The sequence below is a fragment of the Oncorhynchus mykiss genome, chromosome 8, assembly GCF_013265735.2.
Source record: "Oncorhynchus mykiss isolate Arlee chromosome 8, USDA_OmykA_1.1, whole genome shotgun sequence".
Taxonomy (NCBI): domain Eukaryota; kingdom Metazoa; phylum Chordata; class Actinopteri; order Salmoniformes; family Salmonidae; genus Oncorhynchus; species Oncorhynchus mykiss.
In genome coordinates this window covers 20,950,450-20,975,625 of record NC_048572.1, presented here as the reverse complement: position 1 = coordinate 20,975,625, position 25,176 = coordinate 20,950,450, and the positions used below count along the sequence as shown (strand labels likewise).

Below are 25,176 nucleotides of genomic sequence, written 5' to 3'. Positions count from 1 at the left end.
TGTGTGTATCGAGCAATACCACAACGTGATAAAAAGACAGAGGGTCTGTGCACACAAAGACATTCAGTGCGGTGAGGGGCTGTGTTTTGTGCTGCGCCCGGTGATGGGGTTGTACTCTCTTGTCCACTTCACCACTTCACTATCTGAGGAATGAGTCTCCTGGGTCTGGGAGAGAGCCCCAGCCAAGCCACTCTGTTTGTCATATTGATTGTCATGCCCCTCATACATATGTATATGTCATTAACAGCCACAGAGTTGTTTGGGAGATGGAGATTCGACTCCAGCAGGAATAAAGGCGACAGGACAGAGCACCAGAGGTAGGGGTTTAGAATGTTGCCGTAGGCCTTAAAGGGGCTGTACTTTCTGGCTGACTCGGGTTGTTTTGGGCCTGTCTGACTCCATGCCATAAGGATAAACAGGTCAGAGAGGGAACACAAGGTCAAGGATCTGATCATGGCCCTATCTGATGACATCTGAGAGACATGGCGGTGGCAGGTCCTCTCCAGGCAGCAGACTGACACCTCTGTGTAGGTGACTTGGGGACGTTATCACATCATGAGTATGAGGTGTGTGTGATAGCTTGAGGGTGTGTGTGTGATGTGAGTAAGTGTGCATCACCTGGTAGATGGCTAGTGATGGCTGTTCAACAGTCTGATGGTCTGGTAATAAAATCTGTATAATAGTCCAAACACCTGGTAATAGAAGCTGTTCAACAGTCTGATGGTAATAGAAGCTGTTCAACAATCTGATGGTCTGGTGATAGAAGCTGTTCAACAGTCTGATGGTAATAGAAGCTGTTCAACAGTCTGATGGTAATAGAAGCTGTTCAACAGTCTGATGGTAATAGAAGCTGTTCAACAGTCTGATGGTAATAGAAGCTGTTCAACAATCTGATGGTCTGGTGATAGAAGCTGTTCAACAGTCTGATGGTAATAGAAGCTGTTCAACAGTCTGATGGTGATAGAAGCTGTTCAACAGTCTGATGGTCTGGTGATAGAAGTTGTCAAACAGTCTGATGGTCTGGTGATAGAAGCTGTTCAGCAGTCTGATGTTCTGGTAATAGAAGCTGTTCAACAGTCTGATGGTAATAGAAGCTGTTCAACAGTCTGATGGTAATAGAAGCTGTTCAACAGTCTGATGGTAATAGAAGCTGTTCAACACTCTGATGGTAATAGAAGCTGTTCAACAGTCTGATGGTAATAGAAGCTGTTCAACAGTCTGATGTGAATAGAAGCTGTTCAACAGTCTGATGTGAATAGAAGCTGTTCAACAGTCTGATGGTAATAGAAGCTGTTCAACAGTCTGATGGTAATAGAAGCTGTCCAAGAGTCTGATGGTTTGGTGATAGAAGCTGTTCAACAGTCTGATGGTAATAGAAGCTGTTCAGCAGTCTGATGTTCTGGTAATATAAGCTGTTCAACAGTCTGATGGTAATAGAAGCTGTTCAACAGTCTGATGGTGATAGAAGCTGTTCAACAGTCGGATGGTAATAGAAGTTGTTCAACAGTCTGATGGTAATAGAAGCTGTTCAACAGTCTGATGGTGATAGAAGCTGTTCAACAGTCTGATGGTAATAGAAGCTGTTCAACAGTCGGATGGTAATAGAAGCTGTTCAACAGTCTGATGGTAATAGAAGCTGTCCAAGAGTCTGATGGTTTGGTGATAGAAGCTGTTCAACAGTCTGATGGTAATAGAAGCTGTTCAGCAGTCTGATGTTCTGGTAATATAAGCTGTTCAACAGTCTGATGGTAATAGAAGCTGTTCAACAGTCTGATGGTGATAGAAGCTGTTCAACAGTCGGATGGTAATAGAAGTTGTTCAACAGTCTGATGGTAATAGAAGCTGTTCAACAGTCTGATGGTGATAGAAGCTGTTCAACAGTCTGATGGTAATAGAAGCTGTTCAACAGTCTGATGGTAATAGAAGCTGTTCAACAGTCGGATGGTAATAGAAGTTGTTCAACAGTCTGATGGTAATAGAAGCTGTTCAACAGTCTGATGGTAATAGAAGCTGTTCAACAGTCTGATGGTAATAGAAGTTGTTCAACAGTCTGATGGTAATAGAAGCTGTTCAACAATCTGATGGTAATAGAAGCTGTTCAACAATCTGATGGTAATAGAAGCTGTTCAACAATCTGATGGTAATAGAAGCTGTTCAACAATCTGATGGTAATAGAAGCTGTTCAACAGTCCGATGGTAATGAAGTTGTTCAACAGTCTGATGGCCTGGTAATATAAACTTTTTTTTTTGTCTCCTAGTCTTTGATGCACCTGTACTGTCTCCATCATGACTGTGGGCCATGTCATTGGTGTGATAGGATGTCCGTCATGTCTGTGGGCCATGTCGTTGGTGTGATAGAATGTCCGTCATGACTGTGAGCCATGTTATTGGTGTGATTAGATTGTCCATCATGACTGTGGGTCATGTCATTGGTGTGATAGGATGTCCATTGTGTCTGTGGGCCATGTCATTGGTGTGATAGAATGTCCCGTCATGACTGTGGGCCATGTTATTGGCAGCTCCACATAGGAAGATATGAAAGTCAAGCAGCTACTTGGCTCAGAGGGAAACTGTACTGCACTGACTAAATTCAAACATCCCATAAATAACAACAACAGCAACACCAGAGCTTTGATAGGCTGTCTATACTGTACAGAGACACTGAGAACGGCAAGACCATTTCTATGAGATCACCCTCAGGTGGTTCCTGTCTAATGGACAAGTAAACACCGATCACAAGTGACCTGCTGTGCACCTTTCTATTTTTGGAAATCACATCCAACATTACCATCCCTATACCCTCTAGATATTTGTCACTTGAGTTGTTTTTCTTTACATGGAAATTCTTCTTCCAGCTAACACTGACCATATAGACCACATTAATACATTGAAAAATACAAACTTTTAGAGGTGCTTTATGCAATGTTTGTCTTGGAACTTTCTCTATGTTTGAGAAAAGCTTGGTTTGGCATTATTGTTTTTTATTTGACCTTTATTTAACTCGGCAAACCAGTTCAGAACAAATTCTTATTTTCAATGACCGCCTAGGAAAAGTGGGTTAAATGCCTTGTTCAAGGGCAGAACGACAGATTTATACCTTGTCAGCTCGGGTATTTGATCTTGCAACCTTTCGGTTACTAGTCCAACACTCTAACCACTAGGCTACCTGCCGCATTACTGGCGTGGTACATCTACCTTCCCCTAGGCAGTCAGCAAATCACAGAACCACTTTCCTCCTAGCCTGGCTGGCTCCCATCAGAATAGCTACATGTAATTACAATAATAATACTACATTTCAAAGACCCAAATATGTAGAGTCCTCCAGAGAGACTCAGTTGTCCACTATATTACGGAGTTGCAAACAACACCCAGATTAATCCATGCAAAAAATCCCTCCGAGTGCCTCTCGAGTTGTACAGTGTTAAGACACTGCATCACAGTGCTAGCTGTGCCACTAGAGATCCTGGTTCAAGTCCAGGCTCGGTCGCAGCCGGTCACGACCGAGAGACCCATGGGGCAGCGCACAATTGGCCCAACGTTGTCCAGGTTAGGGGAGAGTTTGGCCAGGAGGGATGTTCTTGTCCCATCGCACACTAGCGATTCCTGTGGCGGGTTGGACGCAATGCACGCTGACACGATTGCCAGGTATATGGTGTTTCCTCCGACACATTTGTGCGTTTGGCCTCCGGGTTAAGCGGGCATTGTCTCAAGAAGCAGCGTGTCTTGGCTCGGTTGTGTTTCAGAGGACGCACGGCTCTCAACCTACGCCTCTCCCGAGTCCAATACGGGAGTTGCTGCGATGGAACAAGACTAACTACCAATTGGATACCACGAAAATTGGGAGAAAAATATATAAATAAAGAAAATCCCTCTGGGAGCAGTGCAGTAGATGGGATGAATCAAGAGGTCAGAGAGAATGAGAGACAAGCAGGACGGTTGCCCTCCTCTTCCTCCCCTTCTACAGATCCACCCAGTGGCAGGAGATAGGTTGGACACACAGCAGTCAGTCATTAGGAGTGAACACGGCCCCCTCTGTGCCTGCCCCCCCCGGGACGACAGCAGAGACAAACACAAAGACGGTTAGTACGCGTATTCATCAGACGTGACATTTCAGCAAGGGCGTAGAGGGGGCATTCAATCATAGGAGTCACACACACACACAGACCTCACACTGGGATGATCATAGATCATTAGCATGACAGAGTTATTAGACACACAAAGATAGACTGCTGTTTAGACTGCTGCTTCATGGGGACTGGGGAGAGACTGGCCAAACTGATTGGGGGAAGGACCAATGACTGTGTGAGAGTATGTGTGTGTCTATCTGTCTACGGGGCTGGGGAGGGGAGGTAGTACCACATAGAATAGCAAAACAAACAACAAGGCTAAGATATGCATTCAAATGAGTGTGTGTGGTGTGTGTGTGAGAGAGAGAGGTGCAGTGGGTCCATCATTATGCTACAGCCAGAAGTGTATGTCTGAGTTAGCGACTGGTCAGGTCTGATCTGTACTATGCATCTCATTGACCTTTTGAGGGGCTCAGCGACAAACACACTCATTAATAAGGGGATCCATGGCAACTGCTGGGCACAGGGCTGTCTGAGCACAGACACACTTCAGGGTTCCTCCATTGTCACCCCCACCACCACCTCCGCCTCTCCCTAGCCACCTCACTTTGGCATAGATCAGGCAATCCTTGGGGCTGAAGCTTGTTTTGTCTGGCTGGAGCTGGGTAATACCACAGTGGCAGTGGCTCCATACCAGTCAGGGATAGGGGTACTGAACTGTTGTGGTGCCTGAGTGGCATGACACTCATTTACCAAGTCAAAGGAGCAGGTGTTTGAGTTTGAGTGAGAGTGTAGTATTGTGTGGAGGTATCAGGAATTAACTGCAGCTTTGGAGGACTAACTACTTTACTGGCAGCATTCAGACACCTGAACGCCACAGTCATTTTTAAGCACTGTCATTAGCCACAGGCACTTCTTTCTCCCTGATGTCACTGTGTGGCATTAAGTTACATAATATTCTAATGCACAGCCCACGCCACCAGAGGTCATGTGTACCACTGGACTGACGTGGCTTTCCTGGCTGTAAATGGCTTGATAATTACAGGCTGCGGAACCGCAGTTGACAGCCACTGGTGTACCACTAATGGAAATGGAATGAGGTGAGATGGGAAAGAGGGACGATAGTGGTGAAAAGAGAGAAGAACGGGCCATATGGAAGATAGAGGTGAGTGATGTAGAGGGAGGAGAGAGGGAGAAAGGAATGAGGCAGGAGAGGGGTGAGAGATGGTGAGAGGGAGATAGGAATGAGACAGGAGAGGGGTGAGAGATGGTGAGAGGGAGATAGGAATGAGACAGGAGAAGGGTGAGAGATGGTGAGAGGGAGATAGGAATGAGACAGGAGAAGGGTGAGAGATGGTGAGAGGGAGATAGGAATGAGACAGGAGAAGGGTGAGAGATGGTGAGAGGGAGAAAGGAATGAGACAGGAGAGGGGTGAGATGAGAGAGAGAAGGGTCAGATGAGAGATAGGGGGACTTACGTTGTCCCCACTGTCCGCTGTTAGGGTTCAGGTAGTTGGGGTACAGTCCCTGGGGCTTATCAAGGCGATTCAGAACCTTCCGGATGTTCATGACCTAGGAGGCGGAACCAGAGAAATGAGTTTCTACTTTCTTCCTGCAACCTCATTGCCTCCTCATCTTCCAGCAGCACGGCACAGTAATGCACTTTAAATGGCCTTGCTGCAGGGACGGCAGTTAAGGGAGGTATAAGAGAGAGACGCCTCTGAATCATAGCGGAAAGAAGGCATTTATCTGCAGAACAGGCGTTAACAAGAATAGTAATGAAGGTTGCGGCTATGAATAACATTGTCAGGCTGGCTGAGTGCTCAGTTTAGACTGGTGTTAATGCACTGGAATGGAAACGACGGTGCTGTGACTCCCTAGCTCTCACCTTCTCTGCGAAGGCTGGGTTCCCTGACAGCTTGGAGAGGTGCATGAACTCCAGGTGCAGGGTGCCGTACTCCGCCAGGATGCTGCTCCCTCCAGACGCCCAAGGCCAGTTCCTCCCGATGCCACTGTAGACACAGAAGACAACACAGTTAACTCAGGTACTCCAAACAACCCCGTTGCAGGTAGCCTAACGGTTTAGAGCAAAAAGGTTGCTGGGTCGAATCCCAGAGCCGACATCGACAGGTGAAAAATGATGTGCCCTTGAGCAAGGCACTTAACTCTAATTTCTTCTGTAAGCCACTCTGGATAAGAGCATCTGATAAATTACTTAAATGTAAAATATAGAACACGAAACAGAGCTCTACGAAATCTCAGGTACTCCAAACATCACTGCAGAGGAACAGGACATCGCAAATTTACTCAGTCAACCCCCCCCCACACACACACAAACATTCCCTAGAGAGCTCCCTACTCCACAAGTCAACCACTGATTCATGGGATCAAACCTTCCTCTCCTCTTATGAATGTCACATACAATACATCTGTTTAACATCATACCAAATTGACAGTGTGTGTGTGTGTGTGTCTTTACAACGTCCTGTACTATCTGTCCACAGTGTGTGTCTGTAGGTGTCTGATGACTTTCTAAACAGCAGGCCCTGGTCAGAGCTGCCCTGACTTCTTTCTATATCTCTCCTGAGTCACCCTGATCGGACCCGCGTGTCAGTGCCCACTAACAGGACTAATAGCTACGTGTCAGCTTGCTAATGGTGCATAATCATTGACTCCACAAATAATGGCTAGTGTCACTATTGTTATTAGAGCACAGGCAGATTTCTGTCATTAACACCACATTAGTCAGGCTGGCTATTACAGGGGGCTGGAGGGATCAGAGGGTAAGAGCCAAAAACACATCCCCTGTGTGTGTGTTGCGGAAAGTGTACTTTACTCAGACACCGAAATTGAACTGGCATCCCAATGACTTCATTACGAAATCAAACTTGTTTGTAAACATTAGTATAACTAATTTGACCTTCCTCCATGCCAAGAATTGAGCTGAAGCTGTTTTCTGTATTTTAGAAAAGGGCTGATAAATCCCAACAGCCTACAGCTCTGAATTATTTCAAGAAACATACAGGCTGTCACATTCTGACCATAGTTCTGTTATTTTATTCTTTGTTTTAGTATGGTCAGTGAGTTTGGGTGGGCAGTCTATGTTTATTTTTCTATGTTGGTTTTTGTGTTCGGCCTAGTATGGTTCTCAATCAATCAGAGGCAGGTGTCGTTAGTTGTCTCTGATTGAGAATCATACTTAGGTAGCCTGGGTTTCACTTTTGGTTTGTGGGTGTTTTCCGTGTTTCCGTGTGAGTGTTTGGGCCACACGGTACTGTTTCGGTTTTCATTTTGTTCACATCTTTTATTGTTTTGTATTTCAGTGTTCAGTTCGTTTCAATTAACTATAATCATGAACATTTACCACGCTGCGCTTTGGTCCGTCCTTACTCCTCCTCAGACGAAGAGGAGGAAATCCGTTACAGAAACACCCACCACAAGAGGACCAAGCAGCGTGGTAACGGGCAGCAGCAGCAGCAGCCGAAAACACAAGACTCCTGGACATGGGAGGAGATTTTGGACGGCAAGGGACCCTGGGCACAAGCATGAGCATATCGCCACCCTAAAGCAGAGCTGGAGGCAGCGAAAGCGGAGAGGCGCAGGTATGAGGAGGCAGCACGGCAGCGCGGCTGGAAGCCCGAGAGGCAGCCCCAAGAATTTATTGGGTGGGGGCACACGGGGAGTGTGGCGAAGTCAGGTAGGAGACCTGAGCCAACTCCCCGTGCTTACCGGAGAGCGAGAGGGACTGGGCAGGCACTGTGTTATGCGGTGGATAGCCCGGTGCGGTACATTCCAGCTCCTCGTATCGGCCGGGCTAGAGTGGGCATCGAGCCAGGTGCCATGAAGCCGGCTCTACGCATCTGATCTCCAGTGCATCTCCTCGGGCCGGGGTACATGGCACCAGCCTTACGCATTGTGTCCCCAGTTCGCCAGCACAGCCCAGTGCGGGCTATTCCACCTCACCGCACTGGCCTGGCTACGGGGAGCATTCAACCAGGTAAGGTTGGGCATGCTCGGTGCTCAAGAGCTCCAGTGCGCCTGCACGGTCCGGACTATCCAGTGCCACTTCCACGCACCAGCCCTCTGGTGGCAGCCCCCCGCACTAGGCTGTCTCTCCGTCTTCTCCCTACAGGTGCTCCCGCCTGTCCAGCGCTGCCAGAGCCTTCCTCCTGCCCAGCGCCGCCAGAGTCCCCCGTCTGTCCTGAGCCACCAGATTCCCCCGTCTGTCCTGAGCCGCCAGATTCCCCCGTCTGTCCTGAGCCGCCAGATTCCCCCATCTGTCCTGAGCAGCCAGAGCCGCACGTCTGTCCTGAGCCGCCAGAGCCGCCCGTCTGTCCTGAGCCGCCAGAGCCGCCCGTCTGTCCTGAGCCGCCAGAGCCGCCCGTCTGTCCTGAGCCGCCAGAGCCGCCCGTCTGTCCTGAGCCGCCAGAGTCCTCGTCTGTCCTGAGCCGCCAGAGTCGCCCGTCTGTCCTGAGCCGCCAGAGCCGCCCGTCTGTCCTGAGCCGCCAGAGCCGCCCGTCTGTCCTGAGCCGCCAGAGCCGCCCGTCTGCCAGGAGCCGCCAGAGCCGCCCGTCTGCCAGGAGCCGCCAGTCAGCCAGGAGCCGTCAGCCAGCCAGGAACCGCCGGAGTCTCCCGCCTGTCCGGTGCCGCCGGAGTCTCCCGCCTGTCCGGTGCCGCAGGAGTCTCCCGCCTGTCCGGTGCTGCCGGAGTCTCCCGCCTGTCCAGTGCCGCCGGAGTCTCCCGCCTGTCACGTTCTGACCATAGTTCTGTTATTTTATTCTTTGTTTTAGTATGGTCAGGGCGTGAGTTGGGGTGGGCAGTCTATGTTTATTTTTCTATGTTGGTTTGTGTTCGGCCTAGTATGGTTCTCAATCAGAGGCAGGTGTCGTTAGTTGTCTCCGATCATACTTAGGTAGCCCGGGTTTCACTTTTGGTTTGTGGGTGTTTGTTTCCGTGTGAGTGTTTGGGCCACACGGTACTGTTTCGGTTTTCGTTTTGTTCATATAGTTTATTGTTTTGTATTTCAGTGTTCAGTTCGTTTCAATTAAATATCATCATGAACACTTACCACGCTGCGCTTTGGTCCGATCCTTACATCCGTTACACAGGCAGGCAATGCAGAAGCCTCCAGTCATTGGCAATGTGTATTAATAAGGTCTTAGTATTGCCACAATGTCATCATTCCTAACGCTGAAATGATCTGCCACTATTGCTAATGATCTTGCTCTTGGCTCACACACACAGGTACCCACACACACACACACACACACAAGCACATATGTACACACACACACACACACACACACACACACACACACACACACACACACACACACAGGGCCTTGGAACGTGAGCTTTCATCCATCAGTTCCTGTGGTATGGGCCATAGGGAAGGGGAGAGGGGGATAGAAGTAGAAGCAGCCAGGAGCATGCTGCGCAGCCTCTAACACTACAACCCTTAAAGCAGTCATTTAGACTGCTGATGTTTATTTTTGTTTTTTTATGTACTCTGACATTTTTTTTGTCATCCCCCTCTGTCCTTGACTTTTCCTAAATAACTATATATATATATATATATATAAATATATAAAAACACACTGGTATTAGAATCTTAATATCACAATCAGAAATTGAGTTTCCCCCATTGCCCCTCCCCTCCCCCTCCCGACAGGACGGCCTGCTCGCTCCTTCTTCCAACAGTTGAAAGTGCAGTGCCCTATCTTGTAACTGTCTCGACACCAAACCTATACCGAAACTAATTTCACACATAAAACAGATTTAGAAAAATGAAGTAAAGTATGATGGGGAGAAAGGGGGAGAATGGGTGAGTTGATGAGCGAGGAGAAGCAAACAATGCAGAATTATGTCATCACCAATTGTGAATAAAGAACAGGGCAGGCCATTCTATTGTATTGATCCATTGTAATTCTAATCTTAAAATGGTATGTACCCTATATCAGTCCACTGAATCAAAGCAGTCTTCAGTCCATTCTGACCTACTTGGAGTAGCCTACACAGTGAGCGCGTGCGTAACTGTATGAGTCCCGTGTAGCTCAGCTGGTACAGCATGGTGCTTGCAACACCAGGGTTGTAGGTTTGATTCCCACGGAGGACCAGTACAAAATATATGCTGAACAACTTTCAGTAAAAAAAAATATCCACATCGGGCAGCAGGTGAGTGAATGTGGTGATGAGGCTTGTGGAACCAAAGACAATTTCTTCACTTCACTGTCAAGTTGTTTGCAAAGAAAATAAGTCTGGCCGGCACCATGAACAAAGTGAGATGGGAGCTCCCTCAAACGTTTTCTGTAAGGTGAAAACCTTGTGAAGACTTACAGAAAACGTTTGACCTGTCATTGCCAACAAAGGGTATATGACAAAGTATTGAGATAAACTTTTGTTATTGACCAAATACTTATTTTCCACCATAATTTGCAAATAAATTCATTAAAAATCCTACAATGTGATTTTCTGGATTTTTTCCCTCATTTTGTCTGTCATAGTTGAAGTGTACCTATGATGAAAATTACAGGCCTCTCTCATTTTTTTAAGTGGGAGAACTTGCACAATTGGTGGCTGACTAAATACTTTTTTGCCCCACTGTATATACAGTGCCTTGCGAAAGTATTCGGCCCCCTTGAACTTTGCGACCTTTTGCCACATTTCAGGCTTCAAACATAAAGATATAAAACTGTATTTTTTTGTGAAGAATCAACAACAAGTGGGACACAATCATGAAGTGGAACGACATTTATTGGATATTTCAAACTTTTTTAACAAATCAAAAACTGAAAAATTAGGCATGCAAAATTATTCAGCCCCTTTACTTTCAGTGCAGCAAACTCTCTCCAGAAGTTCAGTGAGGATCTCTGAATGATCCAATGTTGGCCTAAATGACTAATGATGATAAATACAATCCACCTGTGTGTAATCAAGTCTCCGTATAAATGCACCTGCACTGTGATAGTCTCAGAGGTCCGTCAAAAGCGCAGAGAGCATCATGAAGAACAAGGAACACACCAGGCAGGTCCGAGATACTGTTGTGAAGAAGTTTAAAGCCGGATTTGGATACAAAAAGATTTCCCAAGCTTTAAACATCCCAAGGAGCACTGTGCAAGCGATAATATTGAAATGGAAGGAGTATCAGACCACTGCAAATCTACCAAGACCTGGCCGTCCCTCTAAACTTTCAGCTCATACAAGGAGAAGACTGATCAGAGATGCAGCCAAGAGGCCCATGATCACCCTGGATGAACTGCAGAGATCTACAGCTGAGGTGGGAGACTCTGTCCATAGGACAACAATCAGTCGTATATTGCACAAATCTGGCCTTTATGGAAGAGTGGCAAGAAGAAAGCCATTTCTTAAAGATATCCATAAAAAGTGTCGTTTAAAGTTTGCCACAAGCCACCTGGGAGACACACCAAACATGTGGAAGAAGGTGCTCTGGTCAGATGAAACCAAAATTGAACTTTTTGGCAACAATGCAAAACGTTATGTTTGGCGTAAAAGCAACACAGCTGAACACACTGAACACACCATCCCCACTGTCAAACATGGTGGTGGCAGCATCATGGTTTGGGCCTGCTTTTCTTCAGCAGGGACAGGGAAGATGGTTAAAATTGATGGGAAGATGGATGGAGCCAAATACAGGACCATTCTGGAAGAAAACCTGATGGAGTCTGCAAAAGACCTGAGACTGGGACAGAGATTTGTCTTCCAACAAGACAATGATCCAAAACATAAAGCAAAATCTACAATGGAATGGTTCAAAAATAAACATATCCAGGTGTTAGAATGGCCAAGTCAAAGTCCAGACCTGAATCCAATCGAGAATCTGTGGAAAGAACTGAAAACTGCTGTTCACAAATGCTCTCCATCCAACCTCACTGAGCTCGAGCTGTTTTGCAAGGAGGAATGGGAAAAAAATGTCAGTCTCTCGATGTGCAAAACTGATAGAGACATACCCCAAGCGACTTACAACTGTAATCGCAGCAAAAGGTGGCGCTACAAAGTATTAACTTAAGGGTGCTGAATAATTTTGCACGCCCAATTTTTCAGTTTTTGATTTGTTAAAAAAGTTTGAAATATCCAATAAATGTCGTTCCACTTCATGATTGTGTCCCACTTGTTGTTGATTCTTCACAAAAAAATACAGTTTTATATCTTTATGTTTGAAGCCTGAAATGTGGCAAAAGGTCGCAAAGTTCAAGGGGTCGAATACTTTCGCAAGGCACTGTATATATTCTAATGTTACCCAAGGCCTTCATAAACACAACCAAATCATGATAGCATATATGAAATGTATTAATTCCACAGTTAGAATGCTGCAGTCAGAATGACTGCTCATGAGCTTGAAGGGGCCCGTCGAGGCCCAGCGGTTCTAGTGTTAAGGACAGGAGCATGGCTGTGCATAGTAATTACCCCCTCACCCACATGCTGTGCCAAAACTATTTGTTTTTCATTACACAGCTGATTAAATAATGTTACTGGAAAATCACACAAATACTGTATCAGAGAGGAAAGAAAACGGAGAGAAAGCGCCTGTTCTTGGGTCAGAAAACCTAATTGGTGTTTATGATTGAGACTTAATCAGATTGCCACAGCCTGGGATGGAGTTGATAAGCATGTTAATGATGGTGAGTCGTGCATGTGTGTTTATTTGTCAAGAGTGTATGTGCTCCGAGGAGGATCGACAATAGTCGACAATAGTGCACCTAGTGCACCTGGTGCAGCAGCCGGCCAAGAGGCTGAGGGAGCTGGATGCAGGTAGACCTGCCATCTCTCCTTCATCTCCATAATGCTCCATTACAATACAGTGGGGCTCTTGCCTGTATTGTGGCACAGCACTGCCATGTCCTCTCTTTCCAGACTCGAAGAACTGCATTAAACCTGAACAATCATGTGGACTGCTCTGTGCTCTCCCACGGAGTCCCTGTAATGGAGCCTCCATCCCTTTCACTCTCTCCCTCTCTATATCTCCTTTCTCCCTCCCTCTATATCGCTGTATCTCTCTGACTGTCTCCCTCCTTCCCCTCGCGGAAGACACCTGGAGATATCACCATCCATCCATCTGATGAGAGCTAAATCCACAGGAGGAAAAACAAGAGGGAGCCTTAAAACCTACACAGGGCTAAACCTAAAGGGACAGGGGGGGGGGGGGGGAATGGCACATTTACAGTACAGTGTAGTACAGGGAGGGACCCCTACTGGAACATACCGTTCCAGCTGGATGTCCTCTCTCCCTCTACCTCACCTTACCTGCTCACTCTCCAAGTTGAAACTTGAATCAACTTGAAACTATCCCTCTTCCTCTCCTCCCTCTCTCTGTTTAATACAGAATGCTAATGATTGCCTAAGGTCCGAAGTGTGTGGGCACTGGGTAGGCTAGAGTCCAAATTCGGTGGTATTTAGCCGTTCCTCTTAAGGGGAAGAAAGAGAGATGCAGGCTGGCACAGACAAATCTGCAGCTCTGAGTACATAATGGAGTGGCTGACAGGACCTTGAGAGAACACAAACAACCTGCTGGACAATGAACTAACAGTGGCACTGTGGTAAAGTCCACTTCACTCCATGTTTTTATGTCTGGGTAGCGTCTATACAGAATGGATACTGAAGCTTTGGCTCACTGCTTCCTGATATTAGCTCTTAGTTCCAAACTGGATCTCTCCCCCATATCTCTTCCTCCCTCCGGGCGAAAGGGGAGCTATAGATCCAGAGTTAAGGGCTTAATTAAGGGCTTCATTCTTTAAATCACGCCAGACTTATTTGTCAGAGGGTGCTAAGGATGGGGTGGGGTATTTGGGGATCCTAGTGGGAGACTACCTCCAGCAGCTGTAATAATATTGGCCTTTTTGTATACTTCAGAAAATCACAGGTGTCTGTAATCATCTCTGGCCCTCTGTGTTGCCTTATCTCATGTAAAATATCAAATAATATTTAAAAATATAAATAGAATATGATACATTGCTGTACAATATTTTTTTACACACTTTCATTTATTTTACTATGTTAATATGTCTTTGTTGTAAATGTTTAGTCGCCAAACTGGTATCAGTTGTGAAAAGTTCATAGTTGGAAGAGTTGCAGAGTTAATTGAAAATAACCTCTTAATTACTAAAATTACAGAAGATTCCGGTAATTCTCAACCCTTCCCTTTGGCCCAGTGGCACCAATCCTCTCATCATCAACTATCAACTTCAGGCTAACCTGGTTTCACCAGGCCAGAGCTAAAAACGGCTGATGTAATTCATATTTGAATTACAGCAGATGAAGCGGTGCCCCTGTGTCACAGTGTGGAAAATCTCAAGGGCTTTTCTAATTGAGCCACTCGGAATCCAGGCTTATTAATCAAACCACTTTCCCCAGATTCCCGGGATTGATTGCACAGCCTGAGAGTGAACCGCAAAGAGGAAATCTGCTAAAGCTGGCGTATTTCATGCCAATACGGAGGGGAAAAAAGAGAGTTAGCGTTAACTTTGTGTGATGCTGGCGTATTTCATGCCAATACGGAGGATAAAAAAAGAGAGTTAGCTTTAACTTTGTGTGTGATGACATCCACCTTAAAGTCAATTAGATTGGAGAGTAATTTCCTGCTTGACATTTTATCAGGGGGGAAAAAGGGGAATTCAAAAAGACATACATCAAAATGGAGCCATTGTTCCCTGAGGAGGGAGACTAATGTTTAATTATGAGCGCTAATACATCAGGCCTGGAGTCTGGCCTTCCTGGCCCTTCTCTCTGTCCCCAGAACAAACGCTCCATTAAAAAACGGTGCAGTGTGGCTAACGACATTGCGTCTACACCGAGGTACCAATATAGAACCTGTTTTATTGAATCACCACCTACTGAGGAGAGCAAATCTACACCAAGGCATTGTGAACTGTTGACAGTAAATTACATTTACGGGAGGCAGACACTTCAGTTTAACCGGTTCAACAGAAATCAACGTCTCCTCGCATTTGTTAGAAATCAAGAAGCCTTCAATACGTTAAACCTACTCATGGCTTTTATTTTCTCCACTTGCAATTACTGATACTTGATTTCATACTGTGCATGATAACTTATCTTCACCTGTCCAACACGTTGTTTGGTGAAATAAATATACAATTTGCCAAGCATAAGCATGGATGCTGCTGACAGCACTGTTGTTATGGCGTCGGTGAATGTTGCTCTTTATTATTATTTTGTCCTCTTTCTAAGAGTGTCATTTTTCGGGTTGTTGCTAGCATCAGTAAGTACCAGGGGTAAAGCCCTTCATTGCTGGGTGATATTGCCACGCCGTCCACTGCTCTCTGCTCAGGACCTGGAGAATGGAAGGGCTTGATGGGTAAATGGGACTAGTGATGAGACAGTTTTCTTCTGAAATAGGATATGGTACAAAGAGTACTTCTGTTTAAAACAACAACAATTTTCTTGGACATGTAAAATCAGCTTATATTCATTTCAAATGTGAAAACCACCAGATCAATCATGATTATCGAAAACTTCAATAAGCATTTCTCAACGGCTGGCCATGCCTTCCGCCTGGCTACTTCAACCTCGGCCAACAGCCCCACCCCCCCCCCCCGCTGCTCCTCGCCCAAGCCTCTCCAGGTTCTCCTTTACCCAAATCCAGATAGCAGATGTTCTGAAAGAGCTGCAAAACCTGGACCCGTACAAATCAGCTGGGCTTGACAATCTGGACCCTCTATTTCTGAAACTATCCGCCACCATTGTCGCAACCCCTATTACCAGCCTGTTCAACCTCTCTTTCATATCGTCTGAGATCCCCAAGGATTGGAAAGCTGCCGCAGTCATCCCCCTCTTCAAAGGGGGAGACACCCTGGACCCAAACTGTTACAGACCTATATCCATCCTGCCCTGCCTATCTAAGGTCTTCGAAAGCCAAGTCAACAAACAGGTCACTGACCATCTCGAATCCCACCGTACCTTCTCCGCTGTGCAATCTGGTTTCCGAGCCGGTCACGGGTGCACCTCAGCCACGCTCAAGGTACTAAACGATATCATAACCGCCATCGATAAAAGACAGTACTGTGCAGCCGTCTTCATCGACCTTGCCAAGGCTTTCGACTCTGTCAATCACCATATTCTTATCGGCAGACTCAGTAGCCTCGGTTTTTCGGATGACTGCCTTGCCTGGTTCACCAATTACTTTGCAGACAGAGTTCAGTGTGTCAAATCGGAGGGCATGCTGTCCGGTCCTCTGGCAGTCTCTATGGGGGTGCCACAGGGTTCAATTCTCGGGCCGACTCTTTTCTCTGTATACATCAATGATGTTGCTCTTGCTGCGGGCGATTCCCTGATCCACCTCTACGCAGACGACACCATTCTATATACTTTCGGCCCGTCATTGGACACTGTGCTATCTAACCTCCAAACAAGCTTCAATGCCATACAACACTCCTTCCGTGGCCTCCGACTGCTCTTAAACGCTAGTAAAACCAAATGCATGCTTTTCAACCGATCGCTGCCTGCACCCGCATGCCCGCCTAGCATCACCACCCTGGATGGTTCCGACCTAGAATATGTGGACATCTATAAGTACCTAGGTGTCTGGCTAGACTGCAAACTCTCCTTCCAGACTCATATCAAACATCTCCAATCGAAAATCAAATCAAGAGTCGGCTTTCTATTCCGCAACAAAGCCTCCTTCACTCACGCCGCCAAGCTTACCCTAGTAAAACTGACTATCCTACCGATCCTCGACTTCGGCAATGTCATCTACAAAATGGCTTCCAACACTCTACTCAGCAAACTGGATGCAGTCTATCACAGTGCCATCCGTTTTGTCACTAAAGCACCTTATACCACCCACCACTGCGACTTGTATGCTCTAGTCGGCTGGCCCTCGCTACATATTCGTCGCCAGACCCACTGGCTCCAGGTCATCTACAAGTCCATGCTAGGTAAAGCTCCGCCTTATCTCAGCTCACTGGTCACGATGGCAACACCCACCCGTAGCACGCGCTCCAGCAGGTGTATCTCACTGATCATCCCTAAAGCCAACACCTCATTTGGCCGCCTTTCGTTCCAGTACTCTGCTGCCTGTGACTGGAACGAATTGCAAAAATCGCTGAAGTTGGAGACTTTTATCTCCCTCACCAACTTCAAACATCTGCTATCTGAGCAGCTAACTGAATGCTGCAGCTGTACATAGTCTATTGGTAAATAGCCCACCCATTTTCACCTACCTCATCCCCATACTGTTTTTATTTATTTACTTTTCTGCTCTTTTGCACACCAATATCTCTACCTGTACATGACCATCTGATCATTTACCACTCCAGTGTTAATCTGCAAAATTGTAATTATTCGCCTACCTCCTCATGCCTTTTGCACACATTGTATATAGACTCCCCCTTTGTTTTCTACTGTGTTATTGACTTGTTAATTGTTTACTCCATGTGTAACTCTGTGTTGTCTGCTCACACTGCTATGCTTTATCTTGGCCAGGTCGCAGTTGCAAATGAGAACTTGTTCTCAACTAGCCTACCTGGTTAAATAAAGGTGAAATAAAAAAATAAAATAAAAAAATCAGATCGCTATGCTCCTGGAGCGTATTTAACCAATAAGGCATGCGGACGTGTGGTATTTGGCCAATATACAACGGCTAGGGGCTGTTCTTAGGCATGACCCAGTGGTGGAAAAAGTACCCAATTGTCATACTTGAGTAAACGTAAAGATAACTAGTATTTCACTGGGTGATAAGGTAAGTAGAAGTATAAATATACTTAAGTATCAAAAGTAAATGTAATTGCAAAAATATACTTAAGTATCAAAAGTAATAGTTTAAATAATCTCAAATTCCTTATATTATGCAAACCAGACGGCATGATTGTCATATTTTAATTTACGGATAGGCAGGGGCACACTCCAACACTGGAGATAGATGAAGCATGTGTTTAGTGAGTCCGTTTAGATCAGAGGCAGTAGGGATGACCAGGGATGTTCTCTGTTTAGTGAGACCACCAGATCAGAGGCAGTAGGGATGACCAGGGATGTTCTCTTGGTAAGTGTGTGAACTCAACTATTTTCCTGTCCTGTTCAGCATTCAAAATGTAACCAGTACTTTTGGGTGTCAGGGAACGTGTATGGGAGTAAAAAGTACATAATTTCTTTAGGAATGTAGTGGCGTAAAAGTCAAAGTAGTCCAAAACATGAATAGTAAAGTAAAGATAACCCAAAAAACGATTTAAGTAATATTTTAATGTATTTTATTTATTTATTTATTTATTGAATTTTACCCCTTTTTCTCCCCAATTTCGTGGTATCCAATTGTTGTAGTAGCTACTATCTTGTCTCATTGCTACAACCCCCGTACGGGCTCGGGAGAGACGAACCTAGCAACCTTGGCTAGCGCGCACTGCGCCCGGCCCGCCACAGGAGTCGCTGGTGCGCGATGAGACAAGGAGATCCCTACCGACCAATCCCTCCCTAACCCGGACGACGCCAATTGTGCGTCGCCCCACGGACCTCCCGGTCACGACAGAGCCTGGGCGCGAACCCAGGGACTCTGATGGCACAGCTGGCGCTGCAGTACAGCGTCCTTAACCACTGCGCCACCCGGGAGGCCCCTACTTTAATATATTTTTTACTTAAGTATTTTACACCACTGCCAAAGACAGAAATATTACCCATGAGGTTATTTGACCACATTAAATAATGACTGCAATTTAAAGCCAGATATTCAATCATGATTAGCCTTTTAGTAAAACAAAAGCAACCTGTTCTGAATGCTAGTGTATGCTTAAATTCCACACTGCACAGCAAGGTACAGTCAATATACAAAAAGAACATTGCAGCAATTAGCTTCATAAGCAGTGGGGTAAGGAGGTGGTAGGCTATTACCCTTGCTGTGCTGGTTTTCACCACCCCCACTGGCTTGAATGGATAAAAGGATTACTCACAGCAGTGGCCTTTCATTACTTTGGACTATATTCCTAACTGGGGAAAGCAATAATAGCAGCAAGAATGCTAGTTTCTCACGACACAACGTGGACATTTGTCACTGGAGTCTTAGTACTTGTCGTTATGTCACCATACTATAATTTGTCAATCAAATAAATAATTACTACATTTTTGTGTGACATTGCTATGGTTTTCTTGGCATTGTTCCACTAGCTTCTTATACATGTTATATATACACATGTGATCTTGCAATGGCTTATCTAGAATAAAATGTAGGCCTGGTTTGCCTCTGGCCAAAGGAAAGATCAGCACAGCTGCCCCTAAAACTCTGGAACACTCTCGCCCCAGCCACCCGCAACTCTGACTCACCACCTTCAAAAACAATACAATTAAAAACACCTATTCAGTCTGGCATTCCTCTCAGCTTAGCTCTTACATGCTGACCACACTGCTCGCGAGCGTCTGGCGAGCGTCTGCGTTATTTTAAAAATATTCTTTGCTGTACAGTGTCCTTGTTTTTTGGGGGTGTTTAAATTACATATATTATTATTATTAAAGATGAAAAAAACAAGAAAATCATTTAGTTGACACCGTGCCATGTGTGAGAATGCGGACCCACGCACGCACTCGCATACACTCACACACACGCATCGCCGTGTGCCCCTGACCAAGCACCCTCTAACAATTTCCCATTTAATGGAATTTAGGCAGGTTAGGTCAAGTTAAACTGATGTCAGGCTTTGGCGGCAGGGAAATTTGATTTGAGAATCCTTTATCTTGCTTATGGTCCTAATAAAAGTAAATGGGAGAAGGTGTGGAACATAGATAAGCCCAAGGAAATGGGGTCAAAGAAAATATTTGTGTGTGTTGAACAGAGGGGGAGGGTTCATTGGCCAGCACACTTTGACAGTCCAGGGGGAAGTTTCCAACTACCATTACCACAATTTCTAACTAACTAACTAACATCTTCAGACAAGCTGAGAGGGTGTCTGTCTGTCTGGTACACCTGCAGCAGACACTCACATAACTGTCAACTCCTCAATAGGACTGGAAATGTCCTTTCGCTCCATTACTCATCCTCATCTCCCTAAACATTAGCTGGCTGTCACAGAGTACAGTATTTTTTTCCCTAGAACAAACCCACCCACCTAAATATAGGCAATTATTACCGCGGCTTGAGTACATTTGTAATTGCTCCCGCGTTTCAAACAAACTGCTTCACTGGTTTTGAAACTATCATGTATCATGAAAGTAATGTCTGTTCCATTTGACTTTCAGAAAGGAGAAAATAGCAAACGCAAAAGTTAAGGGAAGAATTGTGATAGTGTTTGATTTCACATAAAGGAATCTAGTCATGTAGCTAGCACAAATATTTTACCATTGCCTCTTTGATGAAAGGTTGAATTAATATTTACATAAAAACACAATCAGCTAATTAAATAATCCAATCCCTCTGGTGTAGATTTGCTTGATTATTCTAGCGGTATGATTCTTGTCGTTTAATGAACAAAGACATCACCTCCACTCCATGGGAGGATGAAAAGGAAGACAAACAAACAAGCAGAGAACAGAAGAGATGAAGCCAGTCAGATTGATTACGTGACCCAGGAACAACAATTAGTGGTAGCAAGCCTAGCGGTAGCAAGCCCAGCGGTAGCAAGCCTGTATGCCAGGAACTCTCTACCTCGGTGTTCATAGGAGAACCATCCATCTGTGACCTGAGAGGACATTCTCACCTGGATAGCGATGAAGACACACTAGGATGAAGCAGAATCCCATTGCCTTTTCTGCTCAATTACCAACCATCAATGGCCTCAATGAATGCACTCTGGCCCAGTCCATGCTCGCAGTGATTTGCAAAGCTAGGATCATCTGGAAGTCCATAGAAGGGAGGGTGAGGAGGAAAGGATAGAGGTAAGGGACTATGGACCCAGAGAGAGAGTGAGAGTGAAAGAGGGGGCGTGATTTGACCACGCTCCCTTCGGGTACACCCAATGCCACAGGCCCGTTCTAGCTCAATCTGGGTCAAGGTTGTGGCACGGCGCTAAGAGTAAAATCAATAGTTTTTTTGTTCACCCAGCCCTGGTTCTTTCCATCCTTCCTTCATATGCTGGATGTGCATGGATTGGAAGAAGTAGCCTTTAAAAGCCTCTGTATGCAACCCACCTCATGTGTCACTCTGCTAGCAGCTTCCAGCAGTTAATGACTCTTAGTGGAGGTGGAGTTCTCTCTCTTATGTTTATTTTTGATTTATTTCACCTTTATTTAAGCAGGGAGTCATGCTGAGACCCAGGTCTATTTCCCAGATGAGCCCTGCATGAACACATCAATAAACAACAATTACACTATATACAGTGCATTCGGAAAATATTCAGATCCCTCGACTTTTTCAACATTTTGGTACTTAACAGCCTTATTCTAAAATTGATTAAATAGTTTTTTTTAATGACAAAGCAAAAACAGGTTGTCATCTTTTCAAATGTATTAAAAACAAAATGGAAATATGACATTTACATAATTATTCAGACCCTTTACTCATTACTTTGTTGAAGTACTTTGTTGGAAGTACTTTCAGTACTTTACTTCCGGCGCCGACAGAGATGGCCGCATCGCTTCGCGTTCCTAGGAAACTATGCAGTTTTTTGTTTTTTTACGTGTTATGTCTTACATTGGTACCCCAGGTCATCTTAGGTTTCATTACATACAGTCGGGAAGAACTACTAAATATAAGAGCAACATCAACTCACCATCAGTACGACCAGGAATATGACTTTCCTGAAGCGGATCCTGTGTTCAGCCTTTCACCCAGGACAACGGAATGGATCCCAGCCTGCGACCTAAAACAAAGACGTCGTAAAAGAGGGAAACGAGGTGGTCTTCTGGTCAGGCTCCGGAGACGGGCACATCGCGCACCACTCCCTAGCATACTTCTCGCCAATGTCCAGTCTCTTGACAACAAGGTTGATGAAATCCGAGCAAGGGTAGCATTCCAGATGGACATCAGAGACGCTAACGTTCTTTGCTTCACGGAAACATGGCTCACTCGAGAGACGCTAACGGAATCGGTGCAGCCAGCTGGTTTCTTCACGCATTGCGCCGACAGAAACAAACATCTTTCTGGTAAGAAGAGGGGCGGGGGCGTATGCCTTATGGTTAACGAGACGTGGTGTGGTCACAACAACATGCAGGAACTCAAGTCCTTCTGTTCACCTGATTTAGAATTCCTCACAATCAAATGTCGACCGCATTATCTACCAAGGGAATTCTCTTCGATTATAATCACAGCCGTATATATTCCCCCACAAGCAGACACATCGATGGCTCTGAACGAACTTTATTTGACTCTATGTAAACTGGAAACCACATATCCTGAGGCTGCATTCATTGTAGCTGGGGATTTTAACAAGGCTAATCTGAAAACAAGACTCCTTAAATTGTATCAGCATATCGATTGCGCAACCAGGGCTGGTAAAACCTTGGATCATTGCTATTCTATCTTCCCCCACCCTCCTTTCGGAAAAGCTGACTACGACTCCATTTTGTTGCTCCCTGCCTACAGACAGAAGCTAAAATAAGAAGCTCACGCGCTCAGGTCTGTTCAACGCTGGTCCGACCAATCTGATTCCACGCTCCAAGACTGCTTCCATCACGTGGACTGGGATATGTTCCGCACTGCGTCCAACAACAACGTTGACGAATACGCTGATTCGGTGAGCGAGTTCATTAGAAAGTGCATTGAAGATGTCGTTCCCATAGCAACGATTAAAACATTCCCAAACCAGAAATCGTGGATTGATGGCAGCATTCGCGTGAAACTGAAAGCGCGAACCACTGCTTTTAACCAGGGCAAGGTGACGGGAAACAGGACCGAATACAAACAGTATAGCTATTCCCTCCACAAGGCAATCAAACAAGCTAAGCATCAGTATAGAGACAAAGTAGAGTCGTAATTCAACGGCTCAGACACAAGAGGTATGTGGCAGGGTCTACAGTCAATCACGGATTACAAAAAGAAAACCAGCCCCGTCACGGACCAGGATGTCTTGCTCCCAGGCAGACTAAATAACTTTTTTGCCCGCTTTGAGGACAATACAGTGCCACTGACACGGCCCGCAACCAAAACATGCGGACTCGCCTTCACTTCCGCCGACATGAGTAAAACATTTAAGCGTGTTAACCCTCGCAAGGCTGCAGGCCCAGACGGCATCCCCAGCCGCGCCCTTAGAGCATGTGCAGACCAGCTGGCTGGTGTGTTTACGGACATATTCAATCAATCCTTATCCCAGTCTGCTGTTCCCACATGCTTCAAGAGGGCCACCATTGTCCCTGTTCCCAAGAAAGCTAAGGTAACTGAGCTAAACGACTACCGCCCCGTAGCACTCACTTCCGTCATCATGAAGTGCTTTGAGAGACTAGTCAAGGACCATATCACCTCCACCCTACCTGACACCCTAGACCCACTCCAATTTGCTTACCGCCCAAATAGTTCCACAGACGATGCAATCTCAACCACACTGCACACTGCCCTAACCCATCTGAACAAGAGGAATACCTATGTGAGAATGCTGTTCATCGACTAAGGCTCAGCATTTAACACCATAGTACCCTCCAAACTCGTCATCAAGCTTGAGACCCTGGGTCTCGACCTCGTCCTGTGCAACTGGGTACTGGACTTCCTGACGGGCCGCCCCCAGGTGGTGAGGGTAGGTAACAACATCTCCACCCCGCTGATCCTCAACACTGGGGCCTCACAAGGGTGCGTTCTGAGCCCTCTCCTGTACTCCCTGTTCACCCACGACTGCGTGGCCATGCACGCCTCCAACTCAATCATCAAGTTTGCGGACGACACTACAGTGGTAGGATTGATCACCAACAACGACGAGACGGCCTACAGGGAGGAGGTGAGGACCCTCGGAGTGTGGTGTCAGGAAAATAACCTCACACTCAACGTCAACAAAACTAAGGAGATGATTGTGGACTTCAGGAAACAGCAGAGGGAGCACCCCCCGATCCACATCGATGGGACAGTAGTGGAGAGGGTAGTAAGTTAAGTTCCTCGGCGTACACATCACGGACAAACTGAATTGGTCCACCCACACAGACAGCATCGTGAAGAAGGCACAGCAGCGCCTCTTCAACCTCAGGAGGCTGAAGAAATTTGGCTCGTCACCAAAAGCACTCACAAACTTCTACAGATGCACAATCGAGAGAATCCTGTCGGGCTTGTATCACCGCTTGGTACGGCAACTGCTCCACCCACAACCGTAAGGCTCTCCAGAGGGTAGTGAGGTCTGCACAACGCATCACCGGGGGCAAACTACCTGCCCTCCAGGACACCTACACCACCCGATGTCACAGGAAGGCCATAAAGATCATCAAGGACAACAACCACCCGAGCCGAGCCACTGCCTGTTCACCCCGCTATCATCCAGAAGGCGAGGTCAGTACAGGTGCATCAAAGCGGGGACCGAGAGACTGAAAAACAGCTTCTTTCTCAAGGCCATCAGACTGTTAAACAGCCACCACTAACATTGAGTGGCTGCTGCCAACACACTGACTCAACTCCAGCCACTTTAATAATGGGAATTGATGGAAATGTATGTAAAATATATCACTAGCCACTTTAAACAATGCTACTTAATATACTGTTTACATACCCTACATTATCCATCTCATATGTATATGTATATACTGTACTCTATATCATCTACTGCATCTTTATGTATTACATGTATCATTAGCCACTTTAAACTATGGCACTTTTTTTACATACCCTACATTACTCATCTCATATGTATATACTGTACTCAATACCATCTACTGCATCTTGCCTATGCCGTTCTGTACCATCACTCATTCATATATCTTTATGTACATATTCTTTATCCCTTTACACTTGTGTGTATAAGGTAGTCGTTTTGTAATTGTTAGGTTAGATTACTCGTTGGTTATTACTGCATTGTCGGAACTAGAAGCACAAGCATTTAGCTACACTCGCATTAACATCTGCTAACCATGTGTATGTGACAAATACATTTGATTTCATTTGATTTAAAGCACCTTTTGCAGCGATTACAGCCTTGAGTCTTCTTGGGTATGACGCTACAAGCTTGGCACACTTGTATTTGGGGAGTTTCTCCCATTCTTGCATGTGCTCATTCCTTGTTCAATAATAGTGGTTAACGTGATTTTGAATGAC

At 45.8% G+C, this 25,176-nt stretch overlaps 1 protein-coding gene across 1 annotated transcript in view; it reads right to left on the bottom strand.

Annotated features, from left to right (window-relative positions):
• The window catches only part of LOC110529582 (mannosyl-oligosaccharide 1,2-alpha-mannosidase IA), a 166,845-nt gene that overhangs the window by 16,733 nt on the left and 124,936 nt on the right, over window positions 1-25,176 (bottom strand). The window contains exons 6-7 of the mRNA XM_021611921.2: window positions 5,956-6,079; window positions 5,546-5,639 (exon numbers count right to left, since the gene is read on the bottom strand). Coding sequence (XP_021467596.1) covers window positions 5,546-5,639; window positions 5,956-6,079 — 218 coding nt within the window. The remainder of the gene's footprint in view (window positions 1-5,545; window positions 5,640-5,955; window positions 6,080-25,176) is intronic.